At 40.3% G+C, this 21615-nt stretch overlaps 2 protein-coding genes across 3 annotated transcripts in view; one reads left to right on the top strand and one right to left on the bottom strand.

The window, feature by feature from the left end:
* LOC136434637 (fatty-acid amide hydrolase 2-like) overlaps nucleotides 1–13388 on the top strand; it is a 37807-nt gene extending 24419 nt beyond the window's left edge. The window contains exons 7-8 of the mRNA XM_066427567.1: nucleotides 7764–7934; nucleotides 9837–13388. Of these exons, the coding sequence (XP_066283664.1) occupies nucleotides 7764–7934; nucleotides 9837–10277 (612 nt within the window). The 3' untranslated portion in view covers nucleotides 10278–13388. The remainder of the gene's footprint in view (nucleotides 1–7763; nucleotides 7935–9836) is intronic.
* LOC136434627 (leucine-rich repeat-containing protein 4-like) lies at nucleotides 2168–7403 on the bottom strand. 2 transcript variants are annotated; one of them, XM_066427553.1, is made up of 3 exons: nucleotides 7069–7403; nucleotides 5604–5720; nucleotides 2168–5264 (listed from the first exon to the last, which is right to left on the bottom strand). In XM_066427553.1, the coding sequence occupies exon 3, from the start codon at nucleotides 5257–5259 to the stop codon at nucleotides 3370–3372; it is 1890 nt and encodes a 629-aa protein (XP_066283650.1). In that variant the 5' UTR covers nucleotides 5260–5264; nucleotides 5604–5720; nucleotides 7069–7403; the 3' UTR covers nucleotides 2168–3369. The 2 variants fall into 2 exon arrangements, with proteins under 2 accessions (XP_066283650.1, XP_066283641.1); XM_066427544.1 differs by having other exon boundaries at nucleotides 7073–7403.
* Nucleotides 13389–21615: the final 8227 nt, after the last annotated feature.

Below are 21615 nucleotides of genomic sequence, written 5' to 3'. Positions count from 1 at the left end.
GCTACATTATTCCCTTCCTTCACTTCAGCGTGTTATATCCTGAAACCTTGACCTTTTTAATACTTACATCAACCCCAGAGCAGAAGATGAATGGTGCATTTTGCATGTTAGCATCTTAACCGGTGAGTGAATGAAATCAACAAAATCATTTCCATCATGACTTATTGACTGGAACTAACTTAAAGCTGTTTTGACAATAGCTGGTCACCTGTGGTGTCTGAAGGTCGAGGTTTTGAAGGTATTGACCTCTGGTGCATGTTTCTAGACAATTTTGTAAGTTGTTTCACACAACAAAAACAATTGAAGTGTCCCAGCTTAATGTTTAAGAGAACTACTTATATTTGGTGATCTTACTTTTTTATATGCCTCAAGTCTTCTGTATCAGAGCCCATCATTTTGAGATTTATTTTCACTGCTCAAATGTTTCAATGAGAAAGTAATATTAAATTAGAAGCTCATCAAGTAATCAAGGCCTAAAATACTCTTTTTTAATGACGTATGATCATTAACAATAGAAATTTGAAGACTGAAACTTTTTTTGTGTATTGTATTTGCTGCATATTCAAGATTTCAAAGTCACGTCAGACTAGGAGCCACTGTTCAGTAATCCATGGTGGAAATTATGTTATAAGCAGCAAGTCAGTTAGATTTATACCATGATCATCAAAAGACAAAGGAGCCCCCTGAAAATGTGCAAAGTCATGGAAGGAAGAATAAAGACCTGGTCACGCAAACGCATTTTAGGATAAACACCTGATTCAACCTGCTGAAAAAAATTATTGCGGCTTGACTTCACCCTTTGGTTACTAAATCCCCGAAAAGATGGAGGTTCGTCAGATCTTTCCATTTTGTGAGGAATAGTTTGTCTAATGTAAAAGGCAAGAGGCAATTATCTTTGGCAACTAGTTAGCACATACAACGAAGGCAAGGCCTTCAGGCTTTAGGGTATTTGTGTTAGAAATCTTTGATTCCTATCTAAACTCAGTCATTGATGTAAGATAATTATTAGAATTGTAGATGACCTTGAGTAAAGTCCAATAGGTAACACAAGAACGTTGAACTGAACTGGCCTTAAAACCTAGTGGAATACCAAACAGTCCACTTTTCCCATTATCATTGGGTTCCTAAACCTTAAAAAGAGGGGCCTTAGACTCAGTTACAGGAGGTTTTTCTTATTGAAGTCCATTCTTTAAATGTAGTCTATATTAACTAGTTTGATTTGTTTTTGTAGGTTTGTTGAACACTAGAATGCTCTTCAGTATCATGATCTATAGAAGCTAAGCCTGTAAGATCACCATAACAAGAAAAAAAGACACACAGCAAATCTACTGAAATTTGATCCAATATCTTCAATCAACCAACCATTGAGCATTTAGGCCAAGGGCGTAGAAATTGGTATCACTAATTGTTCCATTGTTGCTACAGCATCCTCACAAAGCCCCCAGCTATGAAGCATGTCTGCAGTCCCTCTTTATACAAAAATGTCAGACGTTAATATTACATATAACCTACAGGGGTCACAAACCTTTTGATGCTCTTTGACCCTCTTGTAATTAAAAGGTAATCGGAAGGAATGGACAGATTGAAAGTTGAAGACATTTAGCTTACTATACAAAATTTATGTCAGAGAGTCAGAGTGATTTGAGAAAGCATGTTACTGTTGCAATTTTAGTAAATCCCTCTATTCTTTTTTATGGTGAACTATTTATAGTATTTTCATAGAAACTTTTTACTTCCTACTTTGTTAGAGGTTCCAAATCTTATTGTCTCTCCAAATTTAAGGTGACCCTTGTCATTTCATGACCCACTTGGCAATTAGGTCAAGGACTGGAGATTTTTTAGTATTACATGCACTATGATTGTTCCATTCTAACTGCGAGGACCCCTGCTACAAATCCAAAGGATCTATATCATATAGCTTCTATAACTGCCCTTCGGCGTAACACACCTGCTTCTATACATGTATCTGTAGCGAATAGTCGGTATGACTGACCTTCAGGGTAATGCACCAGCTTTGCGGGCATGCAGCAGCGGCTAGTTATATCACATTGAATGACTAATGTTATCAGGTTTTCTTACTTTGTGTACCGTGTATATTTATTGTACAGGTATTCAACTGCTTGTGATGCTGTCAACTGTCAGAATCAATGGTTCTATTAGAAGTTAATTATTTTTCAGACTGGAACTTTATTGATCAAACAAGCAAACTGGTAACAAGCCTTAGGTCTGTTACATGGAAACAACTTGTGAAGATTCTTTTAAACAGCACAACACACACAGTAAAACTAGTCAATGACATGCATGTCAAAAACTGCACAAACTTACTTAAAGGTATTCATGAACTGACTAATACACAATGTCATGTACTTCTAATCTAATGATATAAACAACTGCTCATGCAGTCTTAGGATATCAATCCATAGAGTTGAAATAGACATTCAATTTTATTTTTTCAATGAAACGTTCTCAATTCACAGCAAAAATATCAAAACAACTAATTTTGATAATGATAATGATAGTGTTTTTCTTACCAACTAAAATTACCAATAACACACAGTCAAATAAATCTAATCATCACCAAAGGTCCTTAGCTCTGCTGAGCCGTGTTCACAAACATATAGTCTTGATAGAAAATATGTACAGTTTTGACTGATATTTATCAAGAAAGTCGTGCACAATGTTGTTCAATGTGGTACCATAGTTTTCCAAGTGAATTGGTGCAAATGCAAGAGGAAAAAGGACCATGTTTGGCTTCATGGATTGTTGGGATTTCAAATTGCAGAACTGATACATGGATAGTCACAAAAATTCTGTTCCTTGAACAAAATAAGTCTCTGGCTGGTTCATGATACCTGACAAATCATCAGGAGGGGAGAAAAGGAAATGGAAACTTGTAATGTCGCAGAACAAGGTGTTTATCCGTGACCCCTCAGAGTCAGTGACATTGGGGCAAGAAATGCAACAAAAATTTTTGCCTTTTGTAAACATTTAAACATGAAGGCCTGCAAGGCATGAACTTTGTTGTATTGTAGCAGCTTTTTAATCATGTGAATAAGAATGTGAAGTTTCCCCAGTCAGCGTATAATGTCAACCAATTCCCATGTGCGTGACTTGCAGCTGCCTGTCAGCGTGAGTCAGTTACAGTTTCGCAGGACACCAAAAGTGGTCATCAAAATGTTACAAAACCAGAATTTTTTTGTTTTCAGTTATTTTATAGAGTTAATGTACCCTACACTCAAACATATTAATTTTACGTACTTATCTAGTGCACCCTACTATAATTTCAACTGATGAGTCAATGTCTGTCACCTTGTGATTCTAACAATGTCCAGATAGGACAAATACCGGGTTCTACGACTGTAACCTTGTTTAGACTGGTACATACTGGTTCTGCCTCTGAACAGGCAGTGGTCTTCTTGATGGATTGATAATTTCACTGCCCTGTGCTTGTTCCCAAGGTACCACAGTGTTCCTACCCAGCCCTGGCAGGATCTGACCACTGACTGCAGAGGAGAGTGAAGGAGAGGGAGCCTGGTAACCATGCTCAGAGCAGCATGGATGCAACCTGCTGCCAGGCTGTGATCTTTGCAATCGTGATGGACTAATGACATCGTCATACTCCCCTTTACTTGTTGTCAAGCTTTTCCTATCCTGCCCTGTCTGGACCTGACCACTGATTGTGATAGTAACAGGGAGGTTTGTTTTGGTGAAGGAAAGATCAGAGCCTTGGCTTGAAGGAGTTTTCCTGATCCTCCCCTTACAGATGTATCTTATTGTGAAGAGGATGGCACAGATAAGGAGAGTTCCGACTGCAGCACCAAGGAGACCACTGAGAAAGACAGGCAAGGAGAACAAGACAAGAGAAGGACCAGGGTTGCTCTCTGTAATTGCTGAGGTTGGTCTGGGTGTTGTAGAAGGTTGAGATGATTCCGCAGAATCAGAAGGAGAGGAAGTACTGACTGTAGACAAGCCAGTTGAAGAGTCAGTGTTGCCTGTTGAACTGAGTGTTGGGGAAGATGTCAGCATAGCTGACGTTGATTTCTCCACAATATCAGGAGGAGAGGAAGTGCTGATGGTAGACAAGCTGGGTGTAAAATCAGTATTGTGTGTTGTGAAAGCTGTTGCATAAGATGATGGTTCGATTGATGTTGACATTTCTGTTTGGTCAAAGGAAGGGGAGGTCTTGAGTGCAGAGATTGAGCTAGGTGTAGAGTCAGTATTGTGAGTTGCGCTGGGTATCGTGGAAGATGTTGGTTCAGTAGATGTTGATTTCTCAGAAGTGTCAAAAGGAGAGGAAACACTGACAGCAGACAGGCCAGGTGTGGTGACAGTACCGTGTGTCATGCTGGGTGTTTTAAAAGATGTAGAATCTCCTGGCTGAACTACAGGAGATGAGGTGCTTGAACTGGGGGAAACTGTTGTCAGTTCACAGATCATGTCTTCAGGATCTACATCATGTAGTAAGCTTTTTCCCTGCAAGCTACCAGGCCCAGCACATGTGATCTGGTATTCAAAAAGGTGAGAACCTGTCATTCTTTGCTTGAATGGAAGCATCCTACAGTCACATTGCAAGGGGTTAGAGCCAAGGTTAGTCGTTGAGATGGAGGCCAGTATGTCATATGCCTCCAGGGGCAGTGTCTCTATTTGGTTGTTTTCCATATCAAGGTTTGACAGCATAGAAAGATTTGACAAGAGGCTAACAGGAAAAGTGTCAAATCTGTTGGAGGATAGGTCCAGACTTGTGAACTGGAGCAGATTCACAAAAGTGTCAGCTGCAAGGGTGCTGATTCTGTTGTTCCTAAGATCTAAAGTGCGAAGCTTTGGAGTCCTATTGAAGGTGCCTTTCTCAATACTAGTCATGCCATTATGATACACGTTAAGAATCTCTAGGTTAATAAGTCCTTCAAACATATTGACTTGAAGACTAGCCAGTTGGTTGGCAAAAAGCCTTAGATCACGTAGATTGGTCATGTTGTAAAATGCTCTGCTCTTGATTTCTGAAATTTGATTGGCAGCAAGATCTAATGTTTCCAATGCTTCATACCTTGAGAATTCATACGGCCTTAAGGTTGTGATTTCATTGCTGTACAAGGTGAGATAACTAATGTTTGTAGGCAAGAACTGAGGAACACTGTTGAGGCCTAGATCACGGCAGTAACAGAATGATAATGAACAGCTGCTGCTGCAGGCTGTGGCTGGTCCAGTTTCCTTCAGGATGACCAGCAGAAGTACCAGCAGTCTCTTCATCTTATTGGCCATGTTTCCTAAACAGAACACATTCCAGGCAATATAACATATGGTCAGAATTGATTTTATGAAAAAGGAATTCTCCATTAGAATTCAACTTTGACAACCACCAAGTTTTTATCTTTTGGTATGTTGCTTTTACTAAGAATCTTTGAAAACATCCTTGGATCAGATTCAGAAGAAGAATACATTTTTTAAAACCCATTTGGCATGAAGTCCATTCCAAGGGAACTTCTTGACTTTGAGTTCGGACTAGGCAGCTGCTAACATCGCATTATACACCAACAATATTCTGATCCCCCCTAAATTATCTTTCAATGTAGTATCTCTTAACTCAGTTGAGCAAGCAGTCTCACCTGGATCACAGCACTGGCACTCAGAAACCAAGGAGATTGTCCACAGTTGGCTGCCGCTTGTCGACGCAGTCTAGCTTCTACATATATTGTGCTTCAGTCACACAGACTTTTCAGAATCTGGTGAAATAAAATAAATGATTTGATTTCATGCATTGAACAATCAGGGACAGCCCTATGTCCCCATGTCCCTATGTTCTGACATCCTTATGTTTTGACATCCCTATGTTCCAACGTCCCTATGTTCTGACATCCTTATGTTCCAACATCCCTATGTTCTGACACCCCCATGTTCCGATGCCCCTAGGTTCCAAAACCTATGATCAGTTGAACTGCAGACCTCTATGGGCATCTGTTCTGCGCAGCTTTTTCTAACACACAGTGTTTGCCTGGGTCACGGCTGGACCAGGGTTCGACCCTGTTGCATGGGTTTAAACAACTACCTATGCAACAAAAAGACCTCAGACCTATATAATGTTTAATATACTTTTCATATCTACAGGATTTGCCCAGTACAACCATGTAGATATTTTGTGTATTACAAAATGACAGCGGCCGCTTGTAGTTGGTTTATATGTGCTTGTCTTTTTTGCAGTTCACCTAGATCCAATTAGCTAATCACATAATGTGATGTTCCATTTTTTCAGCTTTAAATTGATACCAAAGTACCATAGTTACCTACTCTAAGGAGCAACAGGGGTTGGCCAAAAAAAAACTGTGACCACATGCAAATCATGGTTATCGTGGTGAAATTCCAACTTGGATGTAGCTACCGATGCACACTATCCTGCATTTTGGTTACATTTTGATACATTTCGCAAGGTTCACAAAACTCATTTCTTGGTATTAGAAGTTGCATTGGAGTCAGGAAAGGTCAGACATAGTGTTGCAGCTTTTAGCTTGTGTTTAGGAAAGTTTTTAAAAAAAACTAACTACTCAATTCTTGCTGTAAATAGATTTTCTGAAACTTTCCAATTAAGACAGACATTATCTAGTAGCCAGAAAAAATGGGGATCTTGTGCATGTATACCAATATCAGTTGTAAAGCATAGTGAATGGTCAATTTCTCCTTAAAAAAAGACGCCCTAAAAGTAACCTGTAACAGTTTTTCTTGGGGGCAAACCCGTTGCTCCTAAATTAAAATAGAATCATTTGGACTGAATTGGTGCAACGCTTAATTTTGATCCATTGGACCGAAGGATAATGATATTTTGGGAACTCATGATACACAGTTTACCGACAAAGAAGGAAGGGAGCAAACATCAATTCTTGCTTACTTTCTTGTCAGAAAATTGTGTTCAGGCTGTATTAATATAGAATGAAATTGTCAGGTATAAAGAAGACGTTACGTATTAGTATGGAAAGCTTATGAAAATGTGTAGTTTTCAAGTGTTCCCTTCAAATAAACCATTAATAATAACTCTGAGACTAGAACGAGGAAGTAAAGGAGACTAACAAAGAGACTTACATACTTAAGTTTAGCTCCTCCCTTCCTTCTAAGATCTTGGACTGCAATGTCACAAAGACACAGTGTTCTTGAGGAAGGTTTAAGGAGGTCCTCTCAGCGTTTCCAGTTGTCTAAGGCCAAGTTAATTCCCCTGATCTAAGATGATGTGAAGAAATCTTCCGTAGGGCAGTCTTATTGTGTTGGTTGCACCTGCACCTCACCCTACAAATGTGCAAACTAACTTGTTTTGGGTACATCAGTGTATTGTATAGTGGTTCCGTTTTCCCCACCCTGTGAGTCTATCCAAACAAGTTAAGTTTCACAGGGTGGGGAAAAGCGGAATCACTATACGTATATACATTACATCCATGAAGTGTAACATTACATTTTCCTTGGCTTTGGCTTAATGGAAAAAAGAGGAAGTGGTGTCCAGTTCAATATGAATGCGTGAGCTTCTTAGTCACCAGGTAACAAGAGTCCAATGTTCATGCCCGTTCTTCTTTTAACAAAGGGGAGGAAAAGGAATAGAAAACAACTTGTCTGTTGGAGACTGTAAAATACTTGTATATGTGAAAGCCAAAGCCAGAGGAAAGCCATTTTTTTCTTTGTTATTTGCAAAAGAAAGCTCAAATAACTTTGCTTATCATCATCATCCTCACCATATACTGTTACAAAACAGCAAATATATACTAACAAACACTTTTGTGACCATGCAGGTTGTGACCCATGTGGAGAAGGAACTGGGGGTCAAAGTTCAAGAGGTGAAGATGGAGAAGTTGAAGTACTCATTCCAAATATGGTCGGCAATGATGTCAGAGTCAGCTGACAACCAGACCTTCTGTGAGCTCATGTCGCACAACGAGAGTAACCCTGTCAACCCATATAAGGTAAATATAGAATACAACACAGTGTATTCCGTATTACCCGAGGTACCTGCCCGACTGCGGGTCGTATAGGCCGGAGGGCGATGCGAGCTACGGGAGGGCTGGGCCCAAGGGGGATGTAGAATACACCGTGTTGTGTTTTATTATCTCCATGAAAAATGGAGATATTGTTTTGGATGTGTCTGTCTGTGTGTGTGTCTGTGTGTGTGTATGTGTGTATGTTTGTGTTTCCGCACCACTCCAGTCAGCATAACTCAAGAGCCTCATGATAGATTACAATGATATTTGGTATGTGGGCGGGTGTTGTGAAGCCGAAATTCAAGGTCGATTTTGGGCCTCCTGGTATGTGACCTTGGTACTGCAGCAGAACTTCAATTTTTGTATCTTTTGACCTGGACGTGCTGTGGTCTTGATTTTTGGGTGGCAGATAGCTTGTGATGTAATAAAGAAGTTGTGTAGGTTTGGGCCCCCTAGCAGCTTCCTCTGGAACTGCAGGGGCGTTTTTGTGAAAATCTTCTAAGGACAATTACTGAACAAAGGAACAATGGATTTCCATGATATTTAGTGTACAGGTAGCTTAGATAGAGATATGCACAATGAAGTGCAAATTATGCTAATTGTGACTTAATTTGCATAGCTAATGAGGAAAATCTATATTTGCAGTGTTTTCCATTATCAGCCTCAAATACATGTAACATATGTAGTTTATGGAAATGGAGCATCAACAGATACCAATTATGCAAATCAATTCCTAATTTGCATAATTAATGCAAAACACCATAATTCATCTAATTGGAAAATTACAGGACTGTCAATATTGCAACATGTAAGTTAGATAAAGGTGTTTATGACCAAGCATATATTATGCAAATGTGTAAGTCATTTGCATGAATAGAATTGTTCATGGAGATATGAGGTCGTGGAACTCTTGTTTAATATGTCATACCTGCCCAAAATATCACACATTTCAATGGCCCAGAAGTTGAGAGAGTTTTGTGTCCTCCAACAAAATAATTATTGATAGCAACATTGATTGATTTCAACATCCACATCTGGTATTCAAATTTCTATAGCGTAGCAACCGGCACACAAAATGTATTCTAAATATTTTATGGAAGCCTGTGTGATAAAAGTAGAAGCCTGTGTGATAACCCAAGTTATCGCCCGGTCCGGAACACCTGTATTGAACATTATCCTGGCTTAGGTATGACATAAGGGATGTTACATTGATATGTACCCAATGTAAGGCCTTATGTTCAACTACAGAGAACTTTATCCACATTGCAGTAAACTTATTGTCAACCATCTTTATTTTCTAACCTCTCTTGGTTACGTCCTTCATGGCCGAAGACGACTGTCAGTGTGCACCTCATGAAGGGTGACCTCGTGTGGCTTCTGAGACCAAAACTTGAGGCATATGTTCACACGTCGCACATCAGTGGTCCGTTGTGGTCAGCTGAAATGTGTGGATCATTTCCCATATATGTGGGCTCTGCATTTTCTAACCTCTGTTTAACTTCATCCAAGAACAAACTTCAGAAAGTTTATCACTATTCTAAATGACTTAAATGTGCAGTGACTTTGGATATTTATGTACTGTTTGAAACTTAAGTATTTGTTTAACAATGATAAGTGCCTTTTCCTATGTAATACACAGCCTGTCACAGGGTTTCTTCAAAATAACCAAGAGATGATAACTATCCAATGTTTCGATGGACTATCTGCCATCTTGCTACTGCTAGGTGTTGCGGCTGCTGTGTAAAAATGCTTCCCAAAAGTGACTCATCTGCTATCACTCCCCGTCGCCCTGAGGAAGATGGCTATGAATTGATTATTTGTTCTGAAGAAACCCTCTACCCGGTGATTTACTAACCTGATGAAACTTTTCCTGTTCCTATTCCACAGGAGTTTGTAAAGTGGATGTTCGGGAAGTCAGAGCACACCCTACCAGCCATCGGCCTGGGGATGACTGAGAAGGTGACCCAGCTGACCACCGAACAGAACAAGAATTTCATCAAGATGTGTGCCAACCTTAAGACAGAGTTTGAGAACATGCTCGGAGAGAAGGGGATCTTATTCTACCCCTCGCACCCCAAGCCTGCTCCCAAACACAATGCCCCCCTTCTCACTCCCTTTAACTTTGCGTACACCGGGATTTTTAACGTCCTGGGTTTTCCGGTTACCCAGGTTCCCTTGGGGTTGGGGTCAGAGGGTGTGCCTCTGGGGTTACAGGTCGTGGCCCTGCCCTACAATGATCACATGACCTTGGCGGTTGCCGTGGAACTGGAGAAGGCGTTTGGGGGGTGGGTAAATCCGGGGAGGGTGGAAGAACCGGGCGACTTATAAACATAAAACAAGAACACATATTTGTTTTTTAATTTTGTTTGTTTAGATTTACCACAACATGCTAAGGCAACTTTATATAGCATAGACATCTAACAGCATTCGATATCAGCCAGCACCAGGATATTCTTTTCTCTGAGCTTTTCAAATGAAATGGGAAGAGTGCAACACACGGAAATTGAGTAATTCAGTAAACTGCATGCAGGATTCTTAGCATACACATATAATAAACAGCCCTAAACTTCAAGTTTACATAAGGTGTCCTTGCTCTAACATGTTCTCATCGTTAAATTGGTTTTAATTCTATTTGGGAAATATATTTCGGAGACTTATTTCCCAAATCGAATGTTAGTTGTTGGAGTCGTCTAATTCAACGAGTATCTGTCTTGAGACAGGGTAACAACAAAAAGGTACCTTAAATATTCTACTTTCTGTCCTGTTTGCTGCTATTCATAAAGAATCTGAGAAACTATGATTGTCAACTAATCTGTATGGCATCTGTGACATCACATACAGAAAACCATATCGGTTATTAGACACCTTTTTATTTCTATTCGTTAATTGATAATTGGGATGTCCCTATGGGGTCAACAGGTAGCAGCTTCACAGATGAGCTCCTGGTTCCAACAAGTCCTGGGATCAGGACCTCTCGGTTGGGGCTGCACCCGTCTTCGGAAGGGACATAGAATGGGGGTCCTGTTGAAGGGAAAGGGCTAGCAACCCCTCCCTGTAAGAATATACCTTGCTACTGAAACAGCAAGGAAACTTGCTGCCCTATGTGCCACTAGGCACTACAAGGGTCTGAAGAAACAAATTGATGTTGATCTACATAAATCTGTACAGCTTGTGTATCATGTTGGTATATCTCTTCTTGGTCAATGGCCAACTTCTGAGTGTTTTAAAGCTGCTTGATTTTTAAAAAGTTGTCAGACATGTTTTATATGATAATTTCTAAGTGCTCTAAATGTGCACAAATGGGGGATGAATGTGTAATAAATTGTACCAGAGGGACCATAAAAAGTTACCAGGAAGCTAACAAACAGGGAACAAGACTGTGAAATTGCTGAACCAAGAAACATAACATTTAAAACTGACTTTTTCCCACAACCTCCTGATGGGTGTCAGATATGGAAAATGATGGCAGATGATGCAGTTATCTCATTTTTCTTTCCAGATATGTCAGATTCATGTTGTAGGAAAAGAAGTGTTTTTAAACTTTTAGTTATATATTCGGCAGTGCATGCAGACTTGGTTTTATTAATGACATTCTTCAGAAACCCCAAATCTTTTGAGGGAGTGTAGAAAAAACAGCTCATGTTATCCCTCCATTGCAGAAATCTTTGTCATTTTGCAACCTGTCTGGTAATGGATGCAAGATTTTTAACAAGAAAATCTGCCAAAATCAACGCACACATCAATGTCGTTTCAAGACTTAGATTTTGTGTGGTGGTCTGAAATGCCAAAACTAGCATCAAATTTTCCTGAATTATTCTCGGTGTCAAAATTTGCCTGAATTCTCAGCTATTGCAGTTTTTAATCTGGCTTCCAAATCAAAGAAGGGCTCAACAAAAGATCAAATGTTTCTTCAAAACAGGCAAACACAAACTGAGGTAACCATATATACCAGCTAACTGTAGTGCTGTACTGTAACAGTAATACTAGTAAGTATTCCATAAAAGTTAGAAAAATTAACCCATGAGCCCTGGTTTGAGGAATTTCATTAGATCCGATCTATTATCAGCAACCATTTGAGCCATTGGCTTCACCTGAAAGTATTCTTGGTGTTTTGATCCATTTAGAAAGGTAGAAATGATCAGACTGCCTGTATGGGGTTTTTCTTACACAACCAAAAGTTTCTTACCTGACAAAGTTTTGGAAGATGCTCTACTACCTTAAGTAGGGCCTGATGACATCTTCATTGGCAGAAGCTACTTTTGGTTATATAAGAAGAATTTCTAGCCTGGAAGCCAGACTTTTTCCATGGCCTACACAGGCTACCATTGAAACTTTGACTCAGCCCCCCCCCCCCCCCCCCCCATAAGGTAGACCCAGGAACCCTGATTCACAGGGTCTACCTTGGAGGCTGACTCAAAATTTGGCAATTGAGGCATGTTGACCCTAGAGCCCAGGAGTTGGCCTGTGTAGGCCCTGAAAACAGTCTGGCTTCCAGGCTAATTGTCATGAATCCTATGCTACCAACCTGATGAAGCTATTCACAGATGTATGACTCAATGTAAAATGTTTGCCACATTTTGGTTGGAATACTTGGTGGGAGATCTCTACTTAGGGCCGTTAAAAAAATTAACATATGTCGTGTGAACATTGTATGATTGCAGTCTGAGGGCATTGCTGGGATTGCATGTCGTCCTACAAAAATTCAGCTGTTTTGTCACGGAAAAGGCTACCTATGGCGAGTGTGACCGTACTTTAACCAACTGTCAGCTGATTTTGTGTTAGCCTCCATAGCAGGTTTACTGGCTCATGTCATTTTTTGGCTAAAGTTATGTGCTGTTTTCTGATTAAATTTGTGTATCAGTTTAATTTCTGATTTTTACCTCGTTTCTGACAGTTTTTCATCCCACCAGAGCCACAGAACCTGCTAAGGAGCCTATCTTGTGTTAGGGTCCTATGTTTGTACTGTATGTATCAGGTATCAGTATACTGTAACGTTAGCTATCTGTACTGTACTGTACTGTATTGTATAGCGTAAAACACCAACTTCGCTGGCATGCAGCATTATTACAGCTGGCTGTATTATATGAGGTTACTATATTTGGTATTGATGTCTATATTTTGAAGTTATTGCATATATGTATATATTTGTGACGTCTCAGTCTGTGTTTGTGAAAATGTCACTTTAAGAAAATACATATCTTGAAACTATGAAAGAATCATATGTCATATATATGCTGCAAATATGCATATCTATATGCTGCAAAGATATTAATTGTGTCTGTTGTAAACGTGATGATTTTGCACTGTGGACACATATATCTATTGACACAGTATATATTACTTGCTGTGTTATATTGGCATGATCACAGCACTGCGTGTGAATTCTTTAACTTCAATATACCTTGCTTTTTTAATTATTAGAATGCCTGGAAAGATTCCTATGCTGCCTATTGTTTATTTGTGTGATGTTCATCTCATACTTAGTAATAGTAATGTTGCTTGCTTACTTGCAACATTTAATGTCAGTAATGTTACTGACAATAAAGTACCTCTAAAAGTATGTTTTTTTAAGGAAATTGTGTCAGAAAGAACATTTGGCTACAGAAAATGTTAGAAACAAAAGACAAATTATGATGATAAAACGTATAGTTAGGAGACGTTGTACCGTGCTGCCTTTTACATGTACATTGCATATCAAATAGCCAGCTAGATACATGTTAGGAATGAAAAGGTGAAAGCAAGATACAAGCTGCTAAGGGACCAAGTCTGCACCACTTTTCCATACACATTTGAAGCCATCTGCCAACAAAAAAAAACATGACTATTTAGCATATCAAGGACAAAAAATTGAAGGTCTAGTGCAGTATCAAGGAAAGCCACCACGAGCCCCACAATCGACCTTGACCTTCGTCTTTCCAAAACCTACCCACATACCAAATATCAACTTTATTTGCAGTAGTGGACTTTTCATCGTCAGGTACATTACCATATGAATGAAAACTAAGCACACAGGTAGAAAAAAGTCAGCATTGCTATATGAAGGGAAGATTCGAGACTTCAGGATAAAAGAAAAACAGTTTGAAATTTTCCTCTAGATGCTACCTAAAAAGATAGGTTTCTTTTGCATCATGTATGGAAAACTGGGCCGTGACTTAAAAGCTCGAAGTATGGCCCATTCTAGCCCGCCAGAACCAACTCAAATTGAGTTGAGTTCACCCAATACCAACATGCCATTAAGGTGTATTATCATAATTTACCCAAATGGCTATGTCTGTTCTAGATTAAGTTATATATCGAAGGAAGACAACAACAGGCATGATTGTTATACGTAAAAACATTATATGTATTCTCCATTTCAAAGATGTCCAAAGATATATAAATTAACCCGTATATCGGGGAGGAATCAAACGTACCTTTTCAAACGTTTCAGTTGTTGGACCACAAATGAAAATTCTACAGAGCTACTCTGGGCTTCAGGCAAGATAGATACCAGTTATGTCGTTCCTTAAGGCCTTGCTTGGATCGACAGCCTCTTTGTGGGAGAAGATGCCAGCCCAGTGGGCAGGCATGTGCGAGCCTTGGACGGCTGAGCTGAGCTGTCCTATGGCTTAGGAGATCACTAGTTCCCTGTCTGGGAACCTAGTGTCTCAAAAAACTAGGGCCCGCCGTGGTGCCCCTTAGGCCGGTCTGTTCACGCCAGGCTGTGTCGCAAGACGTCACGTAACACGATCGCGATGTCGCATTATGTCAGAATTGCACTGAAAAAACACAAATATTGTAAAATTTCGTCGTTATAAGTTCATTTTCCCACAATTTCCCCACAATTTCCCAGACTCTTCTTGCCCTCCCCTCAATACAAGGTTTAATATTGTCTGCAAATTCTAACTTGTTATTGCAAACCTATGTTTGCTTTCCCCAGCCCCACCTACACCCCCGCAAATCTTTACACTACCTTAAGAGCAAGCATCTTTCGTTCGTGGTTTGGACACCAAAAAGGCCATTTGGGTAGATTATGTTCATGAACATCTGTAACACAGGTGAGTGTAATTAATCTGAATGTAATAATTGACTTATTGAGAAACTATGAAGACAGTCAGGACATCTATCAGTCAACTTGATCGTAGGCAAACTCCGGAGGCCCAGTTGCTGACGTGAGCATACAAAAAGACATTTAAGCAAAAACAAAGAAACAGTTCAAAGAAAAGTATTCTTTATTCAATACTTTATAGACATAAACAAGAAAAGAAGGTAATAAAAACACGTCTACTGAATCTCATTCTGTCATAAATGCTACTGCCAGAAATCTGACAAAGGAACAACGTCCAAAATGTACATTGAAACGAACTCACATTCACACTAACGTTATCACTTAAGATATGAAAACAAACCTTATTTCAGTTAACATTAAATATTTGGTTATTAGTAACGCTTCTACGCCTCAACATCTAAAAGTTTACTGAATACACACAAGTTGATTACAGATGCATCCAAAGCATGGACACCTTGCGAGGTTTCTAACAATAACAGCAGAACGGATAACGCTACTTACAATAGGATACAAAATACATCTATTTATCTAGATATCCTTTAACACATCATTCTCTCACTGACTTATTGTAATCATTTAGATATGCAGATACGCACATGATTTACTTATGAAAGTTTTCCGTTATGCCACAAGTACAAACTGACTTGTCACTCTACACTATGATTCATGCCAATTTAAGATACACTACTTCCACAGGATGTATATTTCATTTGTGGTCCAGACACAAAATAGACCATTTGGGTAAATTATGTTGATGAGCTTCTGTAATGATCGTCATTAAGGTTGAATATATCTATTATCATTCTGGTAAATTATGAAGATTTTACAGTACTCCATAAGAAATAGTGACAGATATATTTATACCGTAAGAACCTCATGGGAATTCATTTTACAGTTGTAAGATCATAGAAATACGGTATTTCTATGTTTTCACATCTATAAAATGGACTCCGATGAGCTTCTGCACTGGTCCCCGCAGCAGGAGAAAGAAGTCGGCTCTGTGATTCTTCGAACTTCTGCACCGGTACACCCCAGCAGAAGGAAGATGCCGGCTCTGGCCGTGGGTTCACCCAGACAAGCTCGACGACCAGCACTGCAGAAACTGGGGAAAGGAACTATAACTCACCTTACCACATTTATACATCATTTTCTACTGACATTAGACAATAATTAGACATTAAACATCCGTGACATCTTCACGACCAGATGATGATGATGATAGAACAATAACAACAGTAGAAAAACAACAAACTCCTCTCCCCTGCCTCATGATATATTTACGAAACGAGCCAGTAACTGTTCTGGTATTAAAAAGGCGCCGCACATCATTGAAACGTAAAGGCAGACAATCACAAATCTTTATAAACATACCAAATAAGACATCCACAACGACTGACATTGCATAAGCATTACATAACTCTCGATGTATCGACAAAACCCAAACAACAAGATACATACCTGCATACCTGGTCCTCTAAACTTTCACCGAAAAGCCGCGGAATCGAGAAATCTTGTCTGAGACATGCACAGGTAACACACGTCTGCGGACTCACCTGGGCTTACCGTCAACAAACCCTGAACTTTCTGACCTTTCACTATGGTACCTAATACACACATAACGTCGTGGTATGTTTGACGTACTGTCAAACACGTTTGCAGATGACTCTCATTTAGTATCTATGAAAGCATACAAGCTAACTCTAAAACGCTTCTCTTGGACTTTTTTCTAACGTTCTGTCTCCTGTGTACTAACCTACATTCTCTTCCGATCTTGAACACAGCTACATCTTTCCATATTCGTAAACTCAACGGGCCACACCTGAACGTAACACGTTGTTAATCAAGCGCCGCCCAGTGACAGGTGCAGGTACTGCAGCCGCTGACCTCCATCCACCGTCACAATCGGGCTGCACCTGACTGTGACACGACCATGCTGAAGCGCCGCTTAGTGAAGGGTGAAGGTATCGCAGCTCAGGAGTGCCCAGTTGAGATAATTAGTACACAATCAGCTAGAACCCAGGAGAAGGTGTGCAGTCTGGTGATTCAAGGTTTTATTGCATCAAAGTTTTAACTTCCATTTTCCTAAAAACTAATCACGTCAGACATTACGTCAGACAGACACGTAGTTTTGGACGGGTCTCCTGACGCTTAATGTGAAACACTACAAGTGAAACCAACTCATCTATCCTTAGTCTAACTATTGTAACGTTGGGGCACCACCGAAGATCAAGCAAACAGTTGTCTCAATCCTTCTTGATTTTCTGGTTTTCTTAATGTTTCACTTTGTGTCTATTCCGTTAGCCTGGAATCCAAACCTATTATAGCTCCCGAGTCTCCTCTCCACAAATATTTGCGGAGAGGAGACTCGGGAGCTATAATAGGTTTGGATTCCAGGCTACTATTCCGTTACCTCTTCCTTCCTCCCTCAACGGTTCCTTGTATGATAGTTTTAGCTGGTCCCAATGTAATCCATATTCATAGATAATGTGTCACTGTCAGTTTTCAGTGTTTCCTAAACTCAATGCAATGATAGCAGTTTTGGTCTAGCCTCCTGTACGTCTGAACTGTATTAGCCTGCGTTTACACAATCTCTCGCTGGGTGGGGGCGGTAATTGTCGGGCCGCGCGGAGCGCGATTTAGACAGGCAAGTCTGTGATCATTACCTTCGCCGAGAAGGTTATATTTTGGGTAGCGTTTGTAACTTTGTATGTGTGTATTTGTGTATGTTAATGACCAGCACAACTCAAGAAGACTTTGGACAACATCTGTCATTTGGCAGAAAAGATGATCAACTGGTATGATTTATAATCGATGAGAAACACCCAAAGCAAGTGGGAAATACAGTTACTAAAGCTATACGTTGACAGACATGTATCCAGAAACACACTGCAAAGGTAATGTTTAAGCTCAACTCAAGATTTCAGTTGAAGTTTGTCGAATGGTTGTTCGCGATATAACATGTTACAGCTGGCTATAATTAATCTGAACGGTACTCGGGGGTTATTAGAATATTGATGCTGTATAATGCAGCTGCTGCCTTGTCCAGATTCAATGTCAAGTTGCCAATATAATTACGTTCTTGGATTCAGAAAAATATTATTAGCAGAACCAGAACACTCTCCTCTGGGGTTGACTATGCCTTTAAGTTTAATATAGCTATTTTTTGATAACAACTTGCATCAATCCCATAAGGCGCTATGCATTACCCACAATAACGTCTTATGACTTATGTGTAGTTTAGGTGAAGGTGTGTAGTTATAGGCTTATGTATAGTTTGTGGCATATCAAATTTCAACTTTGTTGAAGGAAATCACTCAACGAAACAGAGGAGAACAGAGGAATCTTTCCAGGCATTTTAATCCTAGGAAAAGCATGGAATATAGAGTATGTATCACTAATATATGTCCATAGATTTAACATCCGCTTCAAAATCATTACAAATACAACAGACTCAGGCAGTAGTAGTGGGCAACCTCAAGCCAACCGTACACACTCACGCCGTATCTTCAGAAAAGACGCTGTAGCCGCATAGTCTCTGTTTAAGACTTTATTCAAGCCCACATCCAGACTAGTTTCGCCTTGGTGTGGCTTTCTCGATGGTATAAGGCTCGTACTAGGTGGTACTAGACTGAATAAAGGTTCTACACAGGAACTATGCGGCTTCAGATGTCTTACTGAGGGACGACTGCGGTGTGAAAGATGTCGGTTAGCTTGAGGAATGAATCCACTCTACTATATACTAAAATACAACAGACTCAATTACAAGTTTTGCAGCATATATGACATATGATTCTAACATAGTTTTTCACAAACATTTTCTTACAGTGACATATTTTTAAAGACGACATGGCTTGAGACATCACAAATCTGTACATATATGTGATACCTTCCAAATATAGGCATCACTGTCAGATATAACCTCAATGTAAAATAAGCCCCTGTTATATCTGCAGACCAAGGTAGGGGGTTAGTCGTGAGCAAGGTCATCTGTGGTTGGGAGTTGGTCGGCAAGGTTGCCTACTTATTTTTAAAATTTAAAAGTCGTCTGCGCCAGCTGATTTATATATTTTGAAAAATGAAATTCATGAAAGTAGTATTCTACTAGGATGTGATCAGAGGAGCGAATTGGCGCTAGAATAGGACGGATTCCAGGCTAATCTCAATCCGGCGCTGACCTTGTTGGTTTGGGCGTGGTCAGGATCAGGCTCGTGGGAAGTGTGTGTCATGTGCTGTTATAACCAGCTGACGGTGTGTTCCGCTGAAGTGTCGGCTATCGTTCGTTCGTTCGTCTAGCCTTTATATAGTGTCTAGTGGCAATATAGGGCAGCAAGTTTCCTTGCTGATTCAGAAGCAGGGTATATTTCTACAGGGAGGGGTTGCTAGTCCTTCCCCTTTAACATGCTCGAGGCACCTCCTCACACGGGACCCCCATTTTACTTCCCTTCCGAAAGATGGGTGCAGCCCCAACCGAGATGTCCTGCCCAGGATTCAACCGGCCGGGGTCTCCCGTTAGCAACTAATTGGAACCCAATAGTGTGAGACTGCTATCGGCTGAGCCATCCCGAAGTGGCTGTTATATCAGCTATAACTGACCAGCGTTGAGACTTCTATATATTGTTTCCACGATCTTTGAAAAGTAGCACAAACGACAGAACCTATCACAGGTTAGTATGTAACGTATGACACACGGTTGTTGCTACAGAAATCATCGATATACCGTCCGACAAAACGGGAAGTCCAAACTGTCATAGCCATTGTGAAAACAGGAAATCAGTAAAACAATGATCAACAATAGCTTAGGAAACCAAAACAAAACGAAACGATGGTTCTAATCACACTTTCACTAGAAAACATAGTAAAATATGGTTTTCCAACCACAAGAAACATGACAATGATAACTGTAACGGTAAATCTGACGTGTTCGTTAAAGCAATAACGCTAAACCGTGAGACTAGGTTAGTTACAAACAAATATCTGGATTTGCTGCGTTTCTGATCCTCATTTCGCCTGTCTTATACGACTTTCAAGTGGAGCCAGACGTTGTGTGAGAGGAAAGAAAAACATTCGAAGGACAGAAAAAAGATGCGAAAAGGCGTACAGAAGAACGTTGGAAATAAGGCTCTTCTAGGACATAAAAGTCAGCGTTTCTCCTCCCTTCCTTACCCCCTAGTTGACCCCTTTCCCCGCGGCCCCTCCTACCGACGAACGTTTAATGACGGAAGCGTCTTAAACACCTGCCTGCTGTCGCTATTGTCCCCGCCCTGCCCCTGCACCTGGTGCGGGAACAATGGTCCCCCTCCGGGCACAACGTCTGACCGGTCTGCACGCGCCTCGCGACATCTGCCCGGCTGTTCCACCAACCACGCCACTCCCTTCGGAAATACAAGGGGAGGGTGCCGTTCTATACTTCAGGCGTGCTTCACTTCTTCTTATGTTCATCGTATTTTTCTCCGGTACGTTTAACCTGTATATGTATATGTATTGTATAGAGTCGGTGTCTATTCTTCCTGTCACCGTCAGTGGAAGGTTAGCTCGTCCATGAGTACGCCGAACTTGATCGGGATTTTCTTCAAGTTTTCACACTTGAAAACTTGAAAACTTTGCCGTCAGATCAGGACTGCTTAGTTATGTGATACCTTCATAATCGCTGCAGTCACCAGTTCTGTCCACTCTAAAAGCTGTTGTTCCTTTTGTGAATCTGCCAGACAGACACACAGACAGACAGGCCGGTTTCCAGCCCCGCAAGCTCTGGCTCTCCCCGACCCGACAGCCGAGCCTGAAGTGAAGAAGCAACAGGTAGGACTTAAGTCGTCACGTCTGTTGTTGTTTCAAATATGACACTGGTTACCTTAAATCATCAAGGAACTATAGACCCTCCGATGCATGTTAACAACCGAATATTTTTGATGTTCTTGTAGTAGAAATAAAAATGATGTTAGTTACTAAAATGATAAAGAAACGAATGTTCATTCAAACATACTGTACAGACAGTACCAAGTTGTAAATGCAAGGCTTCTAACATTCTATATTTGGAAAGTTTTTGCAATTCTAAAGACATCGTTGTTTCCTCTAGCCTATACCAGGCCCCACAGGTTGCTGGAAAAGTAGTCAAATTGGCCAAATAGACAAATAACATGCCAGAGGAGTTAGCTGACCTGGGAGTACAGTTTGCGACCTGGGAAGCAAACTGTACTCCCTAGCTAGCTAACTCATCTGGCATGTTATTTGTCTATTTGACCAATATTTACTACTTTTCCAGCGACCTTTGAAGTCTGGTAGAGGCTATATTTCCTCCATCACATACACATGATTGGGATACAATATATTTACAAACAAGCATCTGAGACTTGTTGTACAGGGAGAAAAGGGTTCCTTGTTCCGTTGGGTTTGAACATTTCAGTAACAACTTTTCGTTTGGACAAGAGACAATTAAAAGTTATTTTTTCACAAATCTCATTCTTCCTGTCCTGAGATACGGACATAATGGATAAATTCTTAATCCTATGTATATAATTGTAAAAAAAAATAGTCGGACTCTAACAATAGGGAGAGCCACTGAATTGAGTTCATTTCGATCCGCTGTTACCTTGGTACGTTTCCCCAAACTTAATCTATTCT

This window comes from Branchiostoma lanceolatum, chromosome 1, assembly GCF_035083965.1.
Source record: "Branchiostoma lanceolatum isolate klBraLanc5 chromosome 1, klBraLanc5.hap2, whole genome shotgun sequence".
In the NCBI taxonomy this organism is placed as follows: Eukaryota; Metazoa; Chordata; class Leptocardii; order Amphioxiformes; family Branchiostomatidae; genus Branchiostoma; species Branchiostoma lanceolatum.
The sequence above is the reverse complement of the archived record's forward strand: the minus strand, read 5'-3'. Positions and strand labels throughout refer to the sequence as shown.